A 15,442-nucleotide genomic window follows, 5' to 3' on the forward strand; every position below is an offset into this window, starting at 1 on the left:
TTTCACTTAGTGACCAAATAAACTCAAAGAATCCAGAAGAGTGGAGAAGGGCCAGGAGAACATAACGTCTTAGGAGAATGGTAAGAGGAATCATAACCCGAATCAGGGTGTATTACCAGCAACCGGATGGATACTCAAAGCTCAGATACTCAGCTTTCTGACTGTGGAGTGTGGCTGGGCTTCCACTCCATAAAAGTCTGTTCTTTTCCTGAGTTGATCACATCACCATCTGCCTTGACAACTCTTCTAAAAACAACCTGGAACTAAAACTAATAAGTGAATCTCAGCAAATCCAGGCATCAGGGGTGGGTGGAAAGAATTGTTCCAAAGGTCTCATCTGGGGAGTGGCTGTGGAACTGATGGGGGGCGGGGTGTGAAACTATTATAAAATTTGGAGTGGAAGCAGTGGAGGAAGAGAGTATTTTGGTGGGAGAAATTTATGTCTGGTTTTCAGACAATGGTAAAGGAATAGTTATCTGATTATGAGCAACAGGAAAGGAAAAGTAGCAGGAAATAGAACGAAAATCCACAAGAAAAATGATGTTAACAAGATGGAAAGGGAAATAATATCAATGTGATCAATCTGCAAAAATAAATACAATTAAAACTAGGAAATAAGTAAAGTAAGCCAATAACTAAGTAAAATAAGATAGGAGGAGGAATCCAATCATTATGCTAAATGTGAAGGGACTGGGTTTTCCCCACTAAAAGACAGAGATCCTTAGACTGAGCTGGAAATATAAATCAGCCACCATACAACATATAGAAGAAAAATATCTAAAACAAAAATGTAAAGAAACAAAGTGTAAAGAAAAGTTGAAAGTAAAGGGATGGACAAAGATGCCAAGCAAATATAATAAAAAAGAAAATAGAAATAGCAAAGTTAATAGACAAGGAGGAATTTAAAGTAAAAGCTTTATAAGAGGGATATTATGTAACAATGTAAAGCACATGTGCAGAATTAGCATTAGCAATCCTATATATGCCATACAAGGTAAATGTAAAGACAACTTGATAAAAGTTTTGTAGATTTCAAAACATTTTTAATAATCAAATCTAACACACAAAAAAAGATATAGAAAAATTGAATAATACATTCAACATACTCAATTTAATAGATAAATGGACAATCTAACATCCCTCAAGTGAAAAAAAATAGAATTGTTGATACATCCATTAGAATATAATAAAGATTGATTATGTGCTTGATCCCAGAGTCTTACCAAATTTAAAAGTGAGAGATTTTTTTTTTGTAGCTGCATCTAATAAGATTAGAAATAATTTAGAAGTGTCTAGAATAGCCTATTTATAAATAAAGGAACAGTTCCTGGAATTTTGGAGCAAAGAGGAAAATAGAGCTAAAACTGAAAACTGTATAAAGCATTAAAAGGGGTGTGCTTCCCATCAAAATCTGTACTCAGAGGAAAATTTATAAACATATATATGATTATCATCAAAGAACATCTAAAAATAAAAAAAAAAACTTGTTTTCCATGCAACAAATTATTTGAAAAGAACAAAATTAAGCGAAAGAAAATAAGAGGAAGGATTCAACATAAAGTTGGGACTACGGAGAGGCAAGTGAGGTGCCCAGGACAAGAAGACAAGATCATGCAAGTGCCCGCCCGCCCGGGCAGCCTGGGCGCCCCGCTTGCTCGTAAGGCAGCGCTCACTCTCAGGGTCACACTAGCGAGGGCTGGCGCTTGCACTGTCTTGTCTCCTTGGGTTTTGTGTTGGAGGTGGCTTGCTTGCCTCACTCTAGTCCTGGCCTTGACTATGGAAGTGAAAGCTTCCTTCTTAGGGAGAAAAAAAAACCATTGTCCTTCATTTCTTTCTTTTTGTTTTTAAAATTAACGAAACTCATAAAAAGCCAGATGTAATTTATGCTTGTTATTGTGGTTGTTTAATTTTACTAATTTTACTCCAGACTGGAAGACAGTAGAGTCAGAAAAGATCTCACAGAAATAACTTACAGCCCGTTAAGTATTTCCTTTTAAGAATTTTTTTTTTTTTAAGTGCATTCGATTCCTTACCTTACTTTGTATTCCTAAATAGACGGATCTATTTTATGGGCCTACACACATCACATGTTGTTGTATTTCATTGCTGGATAAATACAAAAAGAGCAGTAAGACTCAGTGTACCTCTTATTCCATTTACAATTTCAGAATATAGGGTAGGACACAAACACAAAGAGCATCACCCACGCAATGAATGAACTCACCGGTTCCCCAGGAATGGTAAGAACTTAGGGTTACTCCAAATGTACTTCCTAAAAATACAGTATTGAAATATACTCTTAGGAAGAGTATCTCTAGGAATTGGGAGAAATATACCATTCTCCAACATAGTTTCTTTCGACAGTAAACTAAACTTTTTAACTTTATCGTCTGCTGGTTTCTCTTTCCCCCTCAGCTTTGGTGAACTGTATCTAAATTTAATGTTGGACAGAGCCCTACATACCATTCCTGTGGCTTAATCTTATTTTCCATGGAAGATGTGCGCATTTGCTCAGTTACCTCAAGCAGAATTATTAGAATTTCAGAGTTTAGTTTGGGATTTTTCTTGCGCTTTAATGTTACGCCTTCATTTACTCATTATTGTGAGTAACTTTGTACCTCTTTTGCTTGAAGGTATTTCACAAAAGTAATTTTAATAAATGTTATATGCAACAAACAAGTAAAAGCTGAAGACCTAAGCATACTATATGCAAAAGCACAAGGACCAGATGGTTTCACAGCTGAGTGTTTCTCTAATTAAAAAAATACAAAGATCATTACAATATTATATAAACTATTCAAGGCCATAGATAAAAGCGGTGGAATATCAAAGGGTAAAAATATTAGAGCCCAAAAAGGTGTGGATCGGTTTCTCTTATGAAAATAAAGGCAAACTTATAAATAACATTTTAGCAAGTAAAATCCAACAATGTTATGAAAAAATATGTTGTAACCAAGGAGGGTTTATTCCAAGAATGCAGGTGTGAATCAGTATCAGGAAATTTGTCAACATAATTAATTTTATGAATAAACTAAAGAAGAAAACCAGGTATTACTTAGGCATTCCCTGAATTTCAGCAACCACTTTTATCCATATAGAAGAAAATAAACTTGACAGTCTGTCTCAAACCATATACAAAAATAAATTTCAGATTGACGAAAGCCTTAAGGTAGAAAAACAAATTCAAATCTCAGAAGAAAATCTTCATTTTGTGCAATCTGCAATTCAGTGATGAGAGAGACTGTCACCAAGTCAGGAAATCCATATGTTATGAAAGAAATGTTAGGCTTTTTTGACCTAAAAAAATTATATACTACTGTATAGCAAATAATAGTATAATTAAAATCAATGGAGGCACAGTTCTGGAAAAAATATTTGTGAAAAAGCCGAAAGATAAAGCGTTAATAAAGTTTCATAAAATGTGTAGTTCTTATAAACTGACAATGGAAAATGGGACTTGAAAAATCAGTTCACAGAAAAGCAAATTCAGTAAAACTATGGTAAGATTCTGAGACTCAGTAGTAGGTAGGGAAATGTAAGTAGTCACAATGAGGTTATCACTTACATTCATCAGACTAGCAAACACTAAAGCAAGCAATAAGTATTTCTTCCTGGAAGGAAGTGGAGAGAGGAGACTAGTTACTCATAGATTAAGGTGGATCTGCAAATTGTTGTAATGTTTCAGGAAAGCCATATGGCAACATCCATTATGTTGAAAAAAAGAAATCATTTGACCTGGCACTTCCAGTGCTAGAAATATTTCCCACAAATGAGTGTGAGTGTGTGTGTGTGTGTGTGTGTGTATCTATACACACATTATATATATATATATACACACACACATTAAATGCAGCCTTTTTCAGAGGGCCAAAAAGTTGGAAGCAAAGTAAAGGTACATCACTATGAGACTAATTGAATATTTCAAGACACCTCTACAATGTAGAATATTATGCAGTCATAAAAAATATTGAGAGCTATACTAATTGACCTGGAAAGATTTCAGGAGGTACCATTGAGTAAGAAAATCAGTTTGCTAAAAAGAATGTATAATATAACTACATTTTTGTGAAATAGTGACAACTTTCCTTTATATGAGAATGTGTATGTATGTTCAGGTGTATGACCGTAGAAAAATTTCAGTGACACCCCTAGTTGTTTATGTGGGTCAGGAGACCAGGCACTGGCCCAAGTAGGGAAAATATTGCACTAACCCCTCCAGCAGGTTTAATTCTAGTTCTACAGAAATTAGAAAAAGGATCCAACTCTCCTGACTTACAGGGATATTAATGACATATCATGAACTAAGTTGCAGAGGAATCTATATAGTGTGATTCTACTTTGGTGAAAACCACAAAGCCCTGAGTGTGTATAAATGCTTGTGGATGTTTAAAGGAATAATGTAGCAGCTGTTACCATCCTCTCCGGAGCTCACTGGGATTGTGTGGGAGGAGAATGCAGGGAGATGACTAGCTTTCTCTTTACACATCTTTGCATTGTTTCACATGTTGTGTTGACACTTTTGTAAAACATCTCAAAAATGAGAAATTTAAAACAATCCCATGAACAAAACCCAAGAACACATTACTTCTTCCCTCAAGGAGCTCACAGTCTCATCCAGACTGTCTTCAGCTGTTTGAGGCCTGAATTTGGTCTCTGGGGTGTCCAGGCAAGAAACTAAGGAGGGGAGGTTATGCCCTGGCAGATTCCTCTCTGCAAAGGTAGGGACCTCCCTTCACTGAAGGTCCTCGGCCACAGGTGTGATGTTCCCTTGAGAGGAAGGTTTTGGTCCAGGTCAGTGTCATGCCAAATTTTTTGATGAGAAGATTTACCCAGGGTACTTGGGAAAAGTAAAAAAAGTCTCTAGGATCTGTCCTTGACCCACTGAATGAGAATCTCCAGGGGATGGGTCTGGAAAGACGTATTTTCATTAGGGCTCAGGTGATGCATGTCATCAGAGAAGGGTGGGAAACACTGACCTCCACCCATGCTCCTCACAGCATGGCCTGGGGACCAGCAGTGGTGGCACCAGCAATGCCATCACCTGGGAGCTTGCCAGAAATGCAGGCTCTCGAGCCCCACGGAGGACCTCCTGGGTCAAAATGGCACTTGACAAGGCCCCTGTGCACGCTGCAGTTTGAGAAGCACTGCTCTGGATGACCCCCCCATGTTCACCCCCAACTCTAACTTATTTGGTACGAGGATAGCTCTAAGCCTCTAGCAAGTCCTTTTGGTGATAGGCCTAATTTGAAAAGCAAAAATATAGTCAAGGAACACAAAGGCTTTTAATGAAACCTGAAACAGATGCCAAACCAGGAAGAGAGGACGCTAGATGGCATGAAAGGATGAGGGTGTCCTTGAGGGGGAAGGGAAGCCAACCCCTACAGCAATCTGGCTGTTTTTGCACGGAATGAGGAAGCAGTGAACTCTATCTTGAACAGATCCAGTAGTTGGAGCTTATAATCTAATTGGAGAGAGAAGACATAAGTATAAAAGGATGACTGTCACTTGCCAATTCAACACATATTTACAGGATGCTAAATCTGCCGCAGTGGGCTGGGTGCTTAGGTTAACGCAGTGAGCAGCTAGAAGCTCCCCGACTTCACAGCGCTGCACGCGCAGTGCTCCCGGTGGACGTTAAATAGTCCCGCGGAGTTCCGGCCAAGATGGCGGAGCGCTAGCACCAGGAGCTCGCAGCTCCTCGCGACGACAACGAAACGACAACTGACTGCTGAACAGCCACGGAAAAAAAGACTGGAACCTAGCAAAAAAAGATGTTCTGCAACTAGACATATAAAGAGGAACCACAGCAGGACAGTAGGAGGGGCGTGCTCACGATATAATTGGGCCCCATCCCCCCGTGGGCGACCCACAAGCTGAAGAATAGTTACATCGCAGAGGCCCTCCCACAGGAGTGAGTTCTGAGGCCCACTTCAGGCTCCTCAGCTCAAGGTTCTGGCACTGGGAGGAGGACACCTCAGGACATCTGGTTTTGAAGGTCAGTGGGGCTTGGCTCTGGGAGCCTCACGGGACTGGGGGAAACAGAGACTTCATTCAGTTGGGAAGCGCACACAGAACCTCACGTGCACCAGGTCCAAGGACAGAGGCAGTGATTTCATAGGAACCTGGGCCAGACCTGCCTGCTGGTTTTGGAAGATCTCCTGGGGATGTGGGGGACGGCTGCAGCTCAGCCAGGGGACTTAAACTTGGGGGCAGACATTCCAGGAATGTTCAGCTACATGAACTTTCCTAGAGGCTGACATCTTGATTGGGTCCTTAGCACTAAGACCCAGCCCCACCCAACAGCCTGCAGGGAAGCCTCAGGCCAAACATACAGAGTGGGAACACAGCCCCACCCATCAGCAGACTTCCTGAGCCACAAAGGCCTCTAGACACAGCCCTACCTACGAGAGATCCAGGACCAAGCTTCACCCAGCAGTGGGCAGGCAGCAGCTCTTCCTGCCAGGAAACCTGCATAAGCCTCTAGTCCAGCCTCGTCCACCAGAGGCAGGTATCAGAAGTAAGAAAACAACAATCCCAAAGCCTGTGGAAGGAATCCGCAAACACGTAGAAAGACAGGCACAAGGCCAAGGCACAAGATAAAATCCCAGAAGGAGAAATAAGTGATGAGGAGGTAGGCAATTTATCTGAGAAAAAGTTTAAAGTAATGGTGGCGAAGATGTTCAGAGAACTCAAGAGGAGTATAGATGCACAGAGCAAAGTTTTTAGCAAAGAGTTGGAAAATATAAATAAATAGTCCCACAAATTGAGAGGACTAGGGTTTGGGGACTGAGGCACTTGCCTTGGTTGTACAATTTAAGGCAGCTCCAAAAACAGCTATCAAGATAATATTTTAATGCAATATTAAAAAAATCAAAATCAATGCAGAAATCTATGATTAATATATCAATATTTTTATATAAAAACAGCATCAGTGTTACTGATTTTTTGTTTTGTTCCAATATGGTTCCACACTGCATGGGCACAAATAATTTTACCAGAAGTAAGAGATGTTAAGCATGTGTATTGCGGGGGAATTGATAGACATTTGGGTGGGATAACCTTTGTTAAATTACCCCTGAAGCAATAACACCTAAATTGGGACTGGAAGCACGGGAAGAAGCTGGGAGAAGAGGAGAAGGTGTAAGCAACAGGGCCAGAGACAGAAGAGCTTTGTACCTTTCAGGGAACTGCAAGATGGCCCAGGTGTCTGGGCCCATGGTTCTCAAATGTATCGCATATTAGGATATTACCTGGAAAGCTTTTGTCCTGCACAAAATGTGAAAAAAAGCATTGTGTTATGATCACTCTGGCTGCCGTGATGAGAATGGATTGAAAGAGGAGTGGATGTGGATGCCGCGGGAAGAGCTGCAGAGTCGTGGCAAACATCCAGGTAAGAGTGTGGCGGCTTGCGCTCGGATGATGGCAGTGGAGGCAGAGAGATGGAGCTGGAGAGATTCAGGAAGTACGGGTAGAATTCATAGGATTTGGTGATTGTACGGTTGTGAGGGGCCAAAGAGGAGGAAACACTATAGATGGCCCGTCAGTGGTGTCTGGTGTCAGCAACTTGGGGGGTTGGTGATGACATTCACTGAGACACAGAACAGGCAGCGCAGGGAGGGGCAGGTTGTGTCGGGGGACAGCAGGGAGGCCACTGGGCTCAGCTCTGAACACTGAGCTTGTGAGACAGCGAAGGGGGAACCGCTGGGAGTGGGGAGTGCCTGCTGCTCAGGGGCCCACATTGCAGCTCTAATGTGTCGTTGGGCCTGCATAGGTCATAAATGAGGCCCCAGGAGTGGGGAGCTGGCCCCAACTGAGTGAGCAGAGAAGGAGGCCTGGACCTGAGGAGCGCAGCCTGCCGTGGCAGGCTGAGTAGAGGGCCAGGAGCAGAGAGGAGGGAAGGAGGAGCGGAGGGAGGAGGGAAGTCAGCAGGGCGCCAGTGACCGAGGGCCTGGTGAACCGTTTCCCTTACAGCCAGGCTTTCAGGGGAGAGAGATCCCTGGGGGGCTGGGCTGAGCTGGGAAGTCACCGGTGAAGTGAGATGCTGTTGGGCAGGGAAACTCTGAGGGAAAGACAAAGGGGAAGAAGGTATAAGGAAAGGCAGAGATGGGAAGTGTCAGGAGGGGGAACTCCTCCCCGCCCCAAACCATCTGCAGTTCTTGTGGCTGAACTAGTAACAAGGTCGACACACAACAAATTAATAGGAGAAAAAAATTCAATGCGTGCGCACGGAGATCTTGTAAAAATAGGACCTACGAAATGGCCAAAGCAGGCAGCTTTTATACTTTTTAGATAAAGAGACAACATGTTTGTGAGGAATTGACAGGACAAAGAGGTTTTGGGTGCTCAATCAGCGAAGAATCTAAACAGAATTTGGGCTTGGGGCAGTAAGTTAAAGAAGTAACAAGGTTTGTTTATATGGGCTTCGCAGCCCCAGTTCCCTTTCACTGGGAATCAGGATGTCCTACTGCCTGCAGGTCAGCGAGTGTACCTTTCACAGGAGAGATGTATTTCCTGCCTTCAGGGAGTCAGAAAGGAGAGTCAGTTATTTCTTGTTTTAAGAGAGACAGGAAGGCGGGGCAGAGTATCTCTCTTGCACTGGCTGTTTCTTCAGCAACTTTAATTCAGAACAATCAGTATGCCTCTGTGACATATTTGGGGGCAGCCTGCCCCAGTAGAAGGAATGAGATGTGTTGGGAGTGTCGTTCGTCACAATAGAAGTGAAGGAAAAATGTGTGGTGTGAGATACGGTGAGCAGGTAGTTGGTGACTCTTGGGATCGCCTTCTTCAGCCTTCCTCCGGCTTGTCTATTTCCCATCCACCTGACTTTTTGGGCTCTGTGGTAAAACAGGCATTGCACTTGCTTGGCCACCCCAGAGACGTGTAACTGGTACCAAAGCTTGCGTTTGCGGCAGCATTACCAAGGTGAACGCTGAGGACAGCCAACTTCGCTCTGGAGGAGAGTGCATTCATTTTAGTGTTGAATAGAGTTCTTGTTTCCTCCTCTGTGACTTCGGGCCCCTCAAAGAGCCCAGCTGCGGTGTAATCGAAGCTCCGTTTCTTTTCCTTGTGCTCGCTTACAAGTAAAAGCACAAACAGGCTTTTGCCTGAAAGGCAAGCTGCCGGTGTTATCTTTCCTGAGTGGGCTCATAAATACAGAGTCTTTGCAGAGAGGTGTGTATAATCAGCATACCAGCCAGCATTTTGCATGTGCAATGAACAGATGTGGCTGCATTATTCAGTTTCCCTATTTGACTTCCCTCCTAAGATGAACTTCAGAAAAATGTGATGTCATGAACACATCTTCCCAAATGAAAATAATCCATGCCAAAAGGAGTCTCAGATGTTCCCGTTAACCATTTGTCATGTGGGTTGCATGTTGATTTCTCTGCCCCAAATGTTATGACGTCCTGTGCCACTTCAAGTTTTCCTACTGAAGATGAAATAATTTCTAATTATATTTTGTGTGGAACCCTATTAATATTGGAATGCATCACACTATGGAAATATGCTGGTTTTAACTCTGACCGTGATTTTCTTGGTTTTTTTTTTTTTTGTATTGTGAAATGTGACATTCATACTAAAAGTGAGTGCATCAAATATGTACAGTTTAAGGAATGGTTATAAAAATGAACACCTGTGGAAGCACCACCCGGAGTGACAAGTACGATGTTGCTGGCGTCTGGACCGCTGGTGTGCACTTACTGCTTCCTGGATTCCCACAATCTCACTATTCTGCTAGGGATCTTATTACTTAGGATTTTACCACCTATCTGTCCACCCCTCACAGTATAACTTAGTTTTCCTTGCATCATACCACACATACATTTTGTGTCTTTGTGCAAATGCACAATCCAGGAATGCCGCCTTCAGTTCTGTCCCTAGGATGCCTTGCTGTCTCACTCTGGACTCAGCCCTATTCTTGTTGCGTGTGTGGCTTTGGTTCATTTTTTAATTTTTTTTTAAATCTCTGTTTAACAACCTTTCATAAGAATAACCACAGTTCACTTATGCATTGTACGGCAGGATATTTGAGCTGTTTCTCCTTGTGATGGTTTCAAGGCTGATAGGAATATTCTTCAATACGTGCATAGATTCCATAAGGGCATAGAAGCAAAGAGTATTTTTAAAAAGTGATATTTTAAATTCCTTCTGGATAATGATCAAACATGCCAATCTAACACAAACATGGTTTTATTGTGAATCTTAGTATTTTAGATGTAATGGGAAATACGGTTCATTTTAATGTCTGTAATTTATAGACACACATACACAATACCTGAAAGTGTGGTCAGATACTTTTGCAGGCAAGATGAGCATCCAGGACACAGCACAACATTGACCCAGCTGTCCTTCCTCCCCCTCCCCCATATCCTTCAGTGTTGTGGGTCTTTCCAAGAGAAATGAAAGTGAATCATGCAAGATGATCTTAAATTGATTACATAGAGGCAGACATCTCTTCGATATTTTTGTTTCCACAACCTCTGCTCAGGTGAAGAAGTTGAGAATTAAGAGCTGTGTAGAGCTGAGCTTGTGTGCATGTCAAGTGAGTTTGCTGAGTGTGCATAGCGTGCTCCTCCTCTCTGAATTACTTGAAACACAGATGTAAGTGATGACCATATCTAGTATTTCCTTACATGCTCTGCAATGGAGTTTGCTGGTCAAAACATCATTATTTCACTTATTAGACAGTTTGAGACTTGATATCTAAGTTTTGAGATTTCCCAAGTTTTCCATTAGCTTTTGTGGCAAGCATTAGTAAAAGAGGAAAATTGCACTTAAATAGTAATTTGATTATTAACATGACCAACTATGCGGCTTTTGTGGTTATCATTAGTGGTTTTGGGAGAAGTCTACTATTAGTTTGGTTCAGTGAAATAATTGTATGATTTTTATGATGGCATCTGTTAGTGTAAGCAGACTTTTTCCTTCCTTCGGTGAGCTGAATTGTCTTAAAGGGTGTGTGCTTTGGGACACACAGCTGTGATTAATTGAAATCTCACTTTATGGAAATGCAAGTTATGTAATAAAGTATTTTTCCAGCATGATCAGAACAAACTAGCAAGGAATTATGGGAAATCTGACTTAATTGTAAAAGCCATTTTAAATTAGAACAACAGATCTAAAATGGCTCTCACATTTGTACTTATTTGCATATATTACCATTTAATCAGACATAAAATTGGGAGATTTTTTTTTTGGTTACACTAATATTTGAATAGAGTTATATAACATTGTTTTAAAAAGCTCGGTTTATAATAGTGATGTGTACTCTCCTTTAAATCTAAACTCTAGGCTTTTTGCAAAATTCTTTGTATAACTTTGGTTTCCAAACAAGACAACCGTTCCAGATGAGGAATGAAATCATTTCTTCTTCACACTGGGTCTTCGTTAAAGCTCATCTGATCTTTCGCTTCAGTTTTTTAGAGTTTGCTTCACATCTCACAAAGGTTTTCTCCTGGGCTGGGTGAAGTTGTGGATCATTCATGTTTTCCGAGCAAAATGTCATTCTGAATAGGAAACATCAAGCAAACACAGCACTAAGTTTTAGATGGAGCTTATTGAAGTGTTTCATCCTTTGTCAAATACTCAAATTTATGTAACACATGCTATGATTTTTTTTAAATTAGATTCTTATGATCGCAAATATTTCCATAACTTCAGAGGAAAGCAAAACCCGAGTCAGTGAAAGTAATCAGCGCAAGGCTTCCCGGAGCTCTGCATGGTGTGATTTCAGTTCTGTAAGAACTGAAGAGTCCTCGGGGCAGTCCTGCTTTGTTCTCCTTTATATAGCTCATCAAAGACTTGGAGGGGAACTGTTGTTTCTTTGACTGCAATGCCCTGTCTCCACTGCAAACATTCAAACATTCGCATTTTCTTCAACTTGCTCCTCCCAGCCTTCCTTCTTTGGATATACTCCAGTTTGTCAGTGCCCTTCTTAAAGGTCCCTGGACATGAAGCCACTGTCACCAGCATCTTCCTGGCTCAGCCCTGTAAGCCCTGCCCCTTCCTCTTACATGGTTCTCCAGCCAAAGAGGACATCACTATGTGTTTTGGGTCTCTGTTGGAGACCCATGGCTAGAATGCTTTGGTCATTAGTTTGGCCTGAGATGCTATTTTGTGTTACCACCTTCAACTGCATCTATTAGGGAAAAAATAGCAGTAGTCACAGAGAATTGTAGTTTATAGCTTTTTTCTTCCCCCTTCAAATTGCATTCTATGATCAAGTCTTTACTAAATCAAACTTTTTAAATTAAGTTAAGAGTATTATGAGTAGTTATAAACGCATTCTTGAAAAATTCAAATAGTAAAGAAATACATGAAGTTGAATATTAGAGATCCTCTTCTTCGTCACCTTTCACTAATATCACTCCCCTCCCTGCTTTCATGGTTTGCTTTCTGTCTGTCCTTCCAGACCGCTTTCTGCACGTTTACACATATATGGATGTTCATATGCAAACATAAAGATTGTTGTATGTATTTTTCTGAAAAATGTCCTTGTCATCCAGTAAGGTACTTGGAGACCTGTTCATGTCAGTACATGTAAATCTAGTTCACTCTTTCACTGGCTGCACGACATTGCAGTGCCTTCAGCCGTTTTCCTATTGCGGGACGTTGAGATTTCCCCCAGTGGTTTAGTGTTTACAAACAGTCCTGCAGCAGACATTTTTGTACATATATATGCTTTGTGGACATTTTGAGCATTTCCCTAGGATAGACACCTAGCATAAAATTCTGGGGCAAGATTATGCATATTTCAAAATTTGATACTATAAGCTCCCTGAGACCAAGGGCTTTGTCTGCTCTGTTCACTGCTGGATTCCTGGTGCCCACAGCAGTCTGGCATAAGATAGGTGCTCACTAAATGTTAGCTGTTGAATGAAACTCCCCTGCAGAAGCTCTGTAATCTATACGCCAATGAACATTTTATGAGAATGCCCATTTCTTCACACCTTTGCCAGCTCTGGTTGTTATCCATCTTTTAATTTCTGCCAAACTAGTGGGTGACCAGTGATCATTTCATTGATTTTTGTTTTGTATTTCTATGATTCCCGTGGAAATCAAGCATCTCATTCCAGTTAGCCAATCACTTTTTTTTAATTAAAAAATTTATTTATTTATTCACTTTAATGGAGTTACTGGGGATTAAACCCAGGACCTCATGCATGCTAAGTGTGCACTCTACTATTGAGCTATGCCCACCCCCTGGCAATCACTTTTTATGTCCTGCCGTAGGACCAGTATTGTCTGAGCCTACATAGGTGGTGACAGTGAAGTCAAGATTTGGGTTCAGGACTGGCTGATGCAGAAGTCATTGGATTCTGCCTACATACTGCTTTGCCCACTGCCTGGCTCTCTAGGAATGCCTCTTGGCCTCCCCAAAGCCTGTTGCAGCACAGAGCCAACAGCAGCAACCTGAACTGATGTCCTTTTTAGACTTCCTCTGCCATGCAATAACCAGACCCTCACTGTTAAAGTGCGGTCTGGGGACCAGCGGCATCAGCAGCACCTGGGAGCTTGTTAGAACTGTAGACCTTCAGGGTCCATGTCTACCCACTGAAGCAGAACCTGCTTTTTAACACGATTCTCAGATGATTCGTGTGCACGCTCAAGTGTGAGAAGCCCTGGGATGGAGGGATGGAGCACATCATTAGTAAAATTAATGAAACTTGTTTTCCTAATTAGGTCCTGGAGTTTCTTTATGCCAGAAGCTACAATGCAGATATTTTCTGGTATCTCTCAGTGGTGCCTGGTACTGCGAAGACACATAGGAGGCACTGAGTTAAAAACAAAGTATAGGTCCTAGAGCCCTTCCCTCCTTTCCAGGATATACCCCCTGCAGTTCTGAGGAAGAGTTTGATGTACAGTTATCTTAATTTCCAGCTCTGTAACTCTACTAGATGAGACTAAGGAAGGTCAGATCAGTGGGGTTAAGACTAAGGAGGGAAGGAGCTGTTGGAAACCGCACATATACAACAAACGGGTCAGACAAACCGAATCTGAGCTGGGCTTGGACAGTTATTAACAATATCCTCAAGCTGTGAAACGTCTGTGAGTCTGAGGTTCCTAGTCTGCCCAGCAATACTACCCATTTCAGAGGCTCCCTGGGACGCTCCCTCGAGGGGAATGCTCTAGGGCACCTAGCTCAAGCCCACGGGGGCAGCAGGAGCTCTGTCAGCGCCCCTCCCTGTCCCTCTCCTCTTTCCTTCTTCAGAGCCATGTGGGTGAGCACCCGGGGAGAAGGTAGCGTTGTGTTTTATACAACCTTTCAGGTCAAGGTACCTAGAATTGCCATGGCGAGCAGCCACTAACGCTGAGGAATTACTCTCTAGCTGAGAGAATCCGGGAGGGGTGGTGCTCAGAAGCAGAGCTGTTCTAAAGGGCCAAAAAGTCATGCAAGAATAGCTAAGTGTGTAAGAGGAGAGAAGCAGTTTAATTTTCTCAAATTGATCATGTGGAGAAGTCTGTTGGCAGACTGCAGAGTGTGCTCTTAGTAATTGCCAGGATTTCGTATCCCAGGGAGATAAAATCTCAGAGTGCGGTTGTATAAGGGACTCAGGGGGCATAAATCTGCCATGGGCCTACTCCTGGCAGTGAGACCCAGGGGGTGAGGGAGGAGAGCAGTTTGAGGTGAGAGGTGTGCTGTTTTCCGTCTCTGCTGGGGACAAGCCGAAGAGAGAAATGGGCTGTCCAACCAAGGGCAGTGGGAGAGGAGAGACAAGTTCCCTGAATACAGTGGGAGGAGATGGGAAAGGGTCTAGGGAAAGACAAAATTCTCCTTTCGTGGAGAACTGCAGAACCACAGGAAATCCTGATTGCCATAGCAAAATATGGTGGGCATCCCTCTGCTTTGCTGAGAGGACTGAAGGAGCAGCCGGATGTCCTTTCTTTCCTTCACTCCCTGTCCCCACGCCCACGCCTTCCTGTTCCTGGGGACTTGAGGCCAAGGGCAATCACACAGAGCCACGTTCCCTGAGGGTAATCCGTTAGTGCACATAAGAATTTCTCAGGGCTCTTATCATGAGATGTGTGTCCCTTCACAGACCACAGCCAACCAGAAGCTCTCCAGGTGGGTCAGGACTTGCTGCATGTTTAATAAGCTTCCCAGCGATCCCTTGGCACTCTCAGATTTGAAAGGCAGCACCACAGCCTGAGACTGTGATCTGTTAAAAGCCTTTCACCAGGTAAACAACAAAGCAGAAAGGTCACATCCAGATCCCTGTCACTCAAAGTGTGGTCCTTGGACCAGCAACACCAACATCACCTGGTGAAGTTTGAAAAGCACTGGGCTAGTGAGTTCTCAACCTCCAGAGGCAGGTAGCTATGGACTGTGGGCAGACAGAAGAGGCTAAACTGGGAATCAGAAGACCTGGGTGTAAATCCTGGTCCTTCCACCTATGGCTGTGTGAACTCAGGAGGCTCATTTCACCTTTCCGAGCATCTG

The 15,442-nt window shown here is 42.5% G+C and overlaps 1 protein-coding gene across 4 annotated transcripts in view; it reads right to left on the minus strand.

The window, feature by feature from the left end:
* Positions 1 to 10,175: 10,175 nt before the first annotated feature.
* Positions 10,176 to 15,442, minus strand: part of LIPC (lipase C, hepatic type) — a 151,266-nt gene continuing 145,999 nt past the window's right edge. For all 4 annotated transcript variants that reach the window (XM_032481091.1, XM_032481090.1, XM_032481089.1 and 1 more), the window contains one exon: positions 10,176 to 11,507. In XM_032481091.1, coding sequence (XP_032336982.1) covers positions 11,396 to 11,507 — 112 coding nt within the window. In that variant the 3' untranslated portion in view covers positions 10,176 to 11,395. The remainder of the gene's footprint in view (positions 11,508 to 15,442) is intronic.

Source organism: Camelus ferus, chromosome 6 (assembly GCF_009834535.1).
Source record: "Camelus ferus isolate YT-003-E chromosome 6, BCGSAC_Cfer_1.0, whole genome shotgun sequence".
NCBI classification, from domain to species: Eukaryota; Metazoa; Chordata; class Mammalia; order Artiodactyla; family Camelidae; genus Camelus; species Camelus ferus.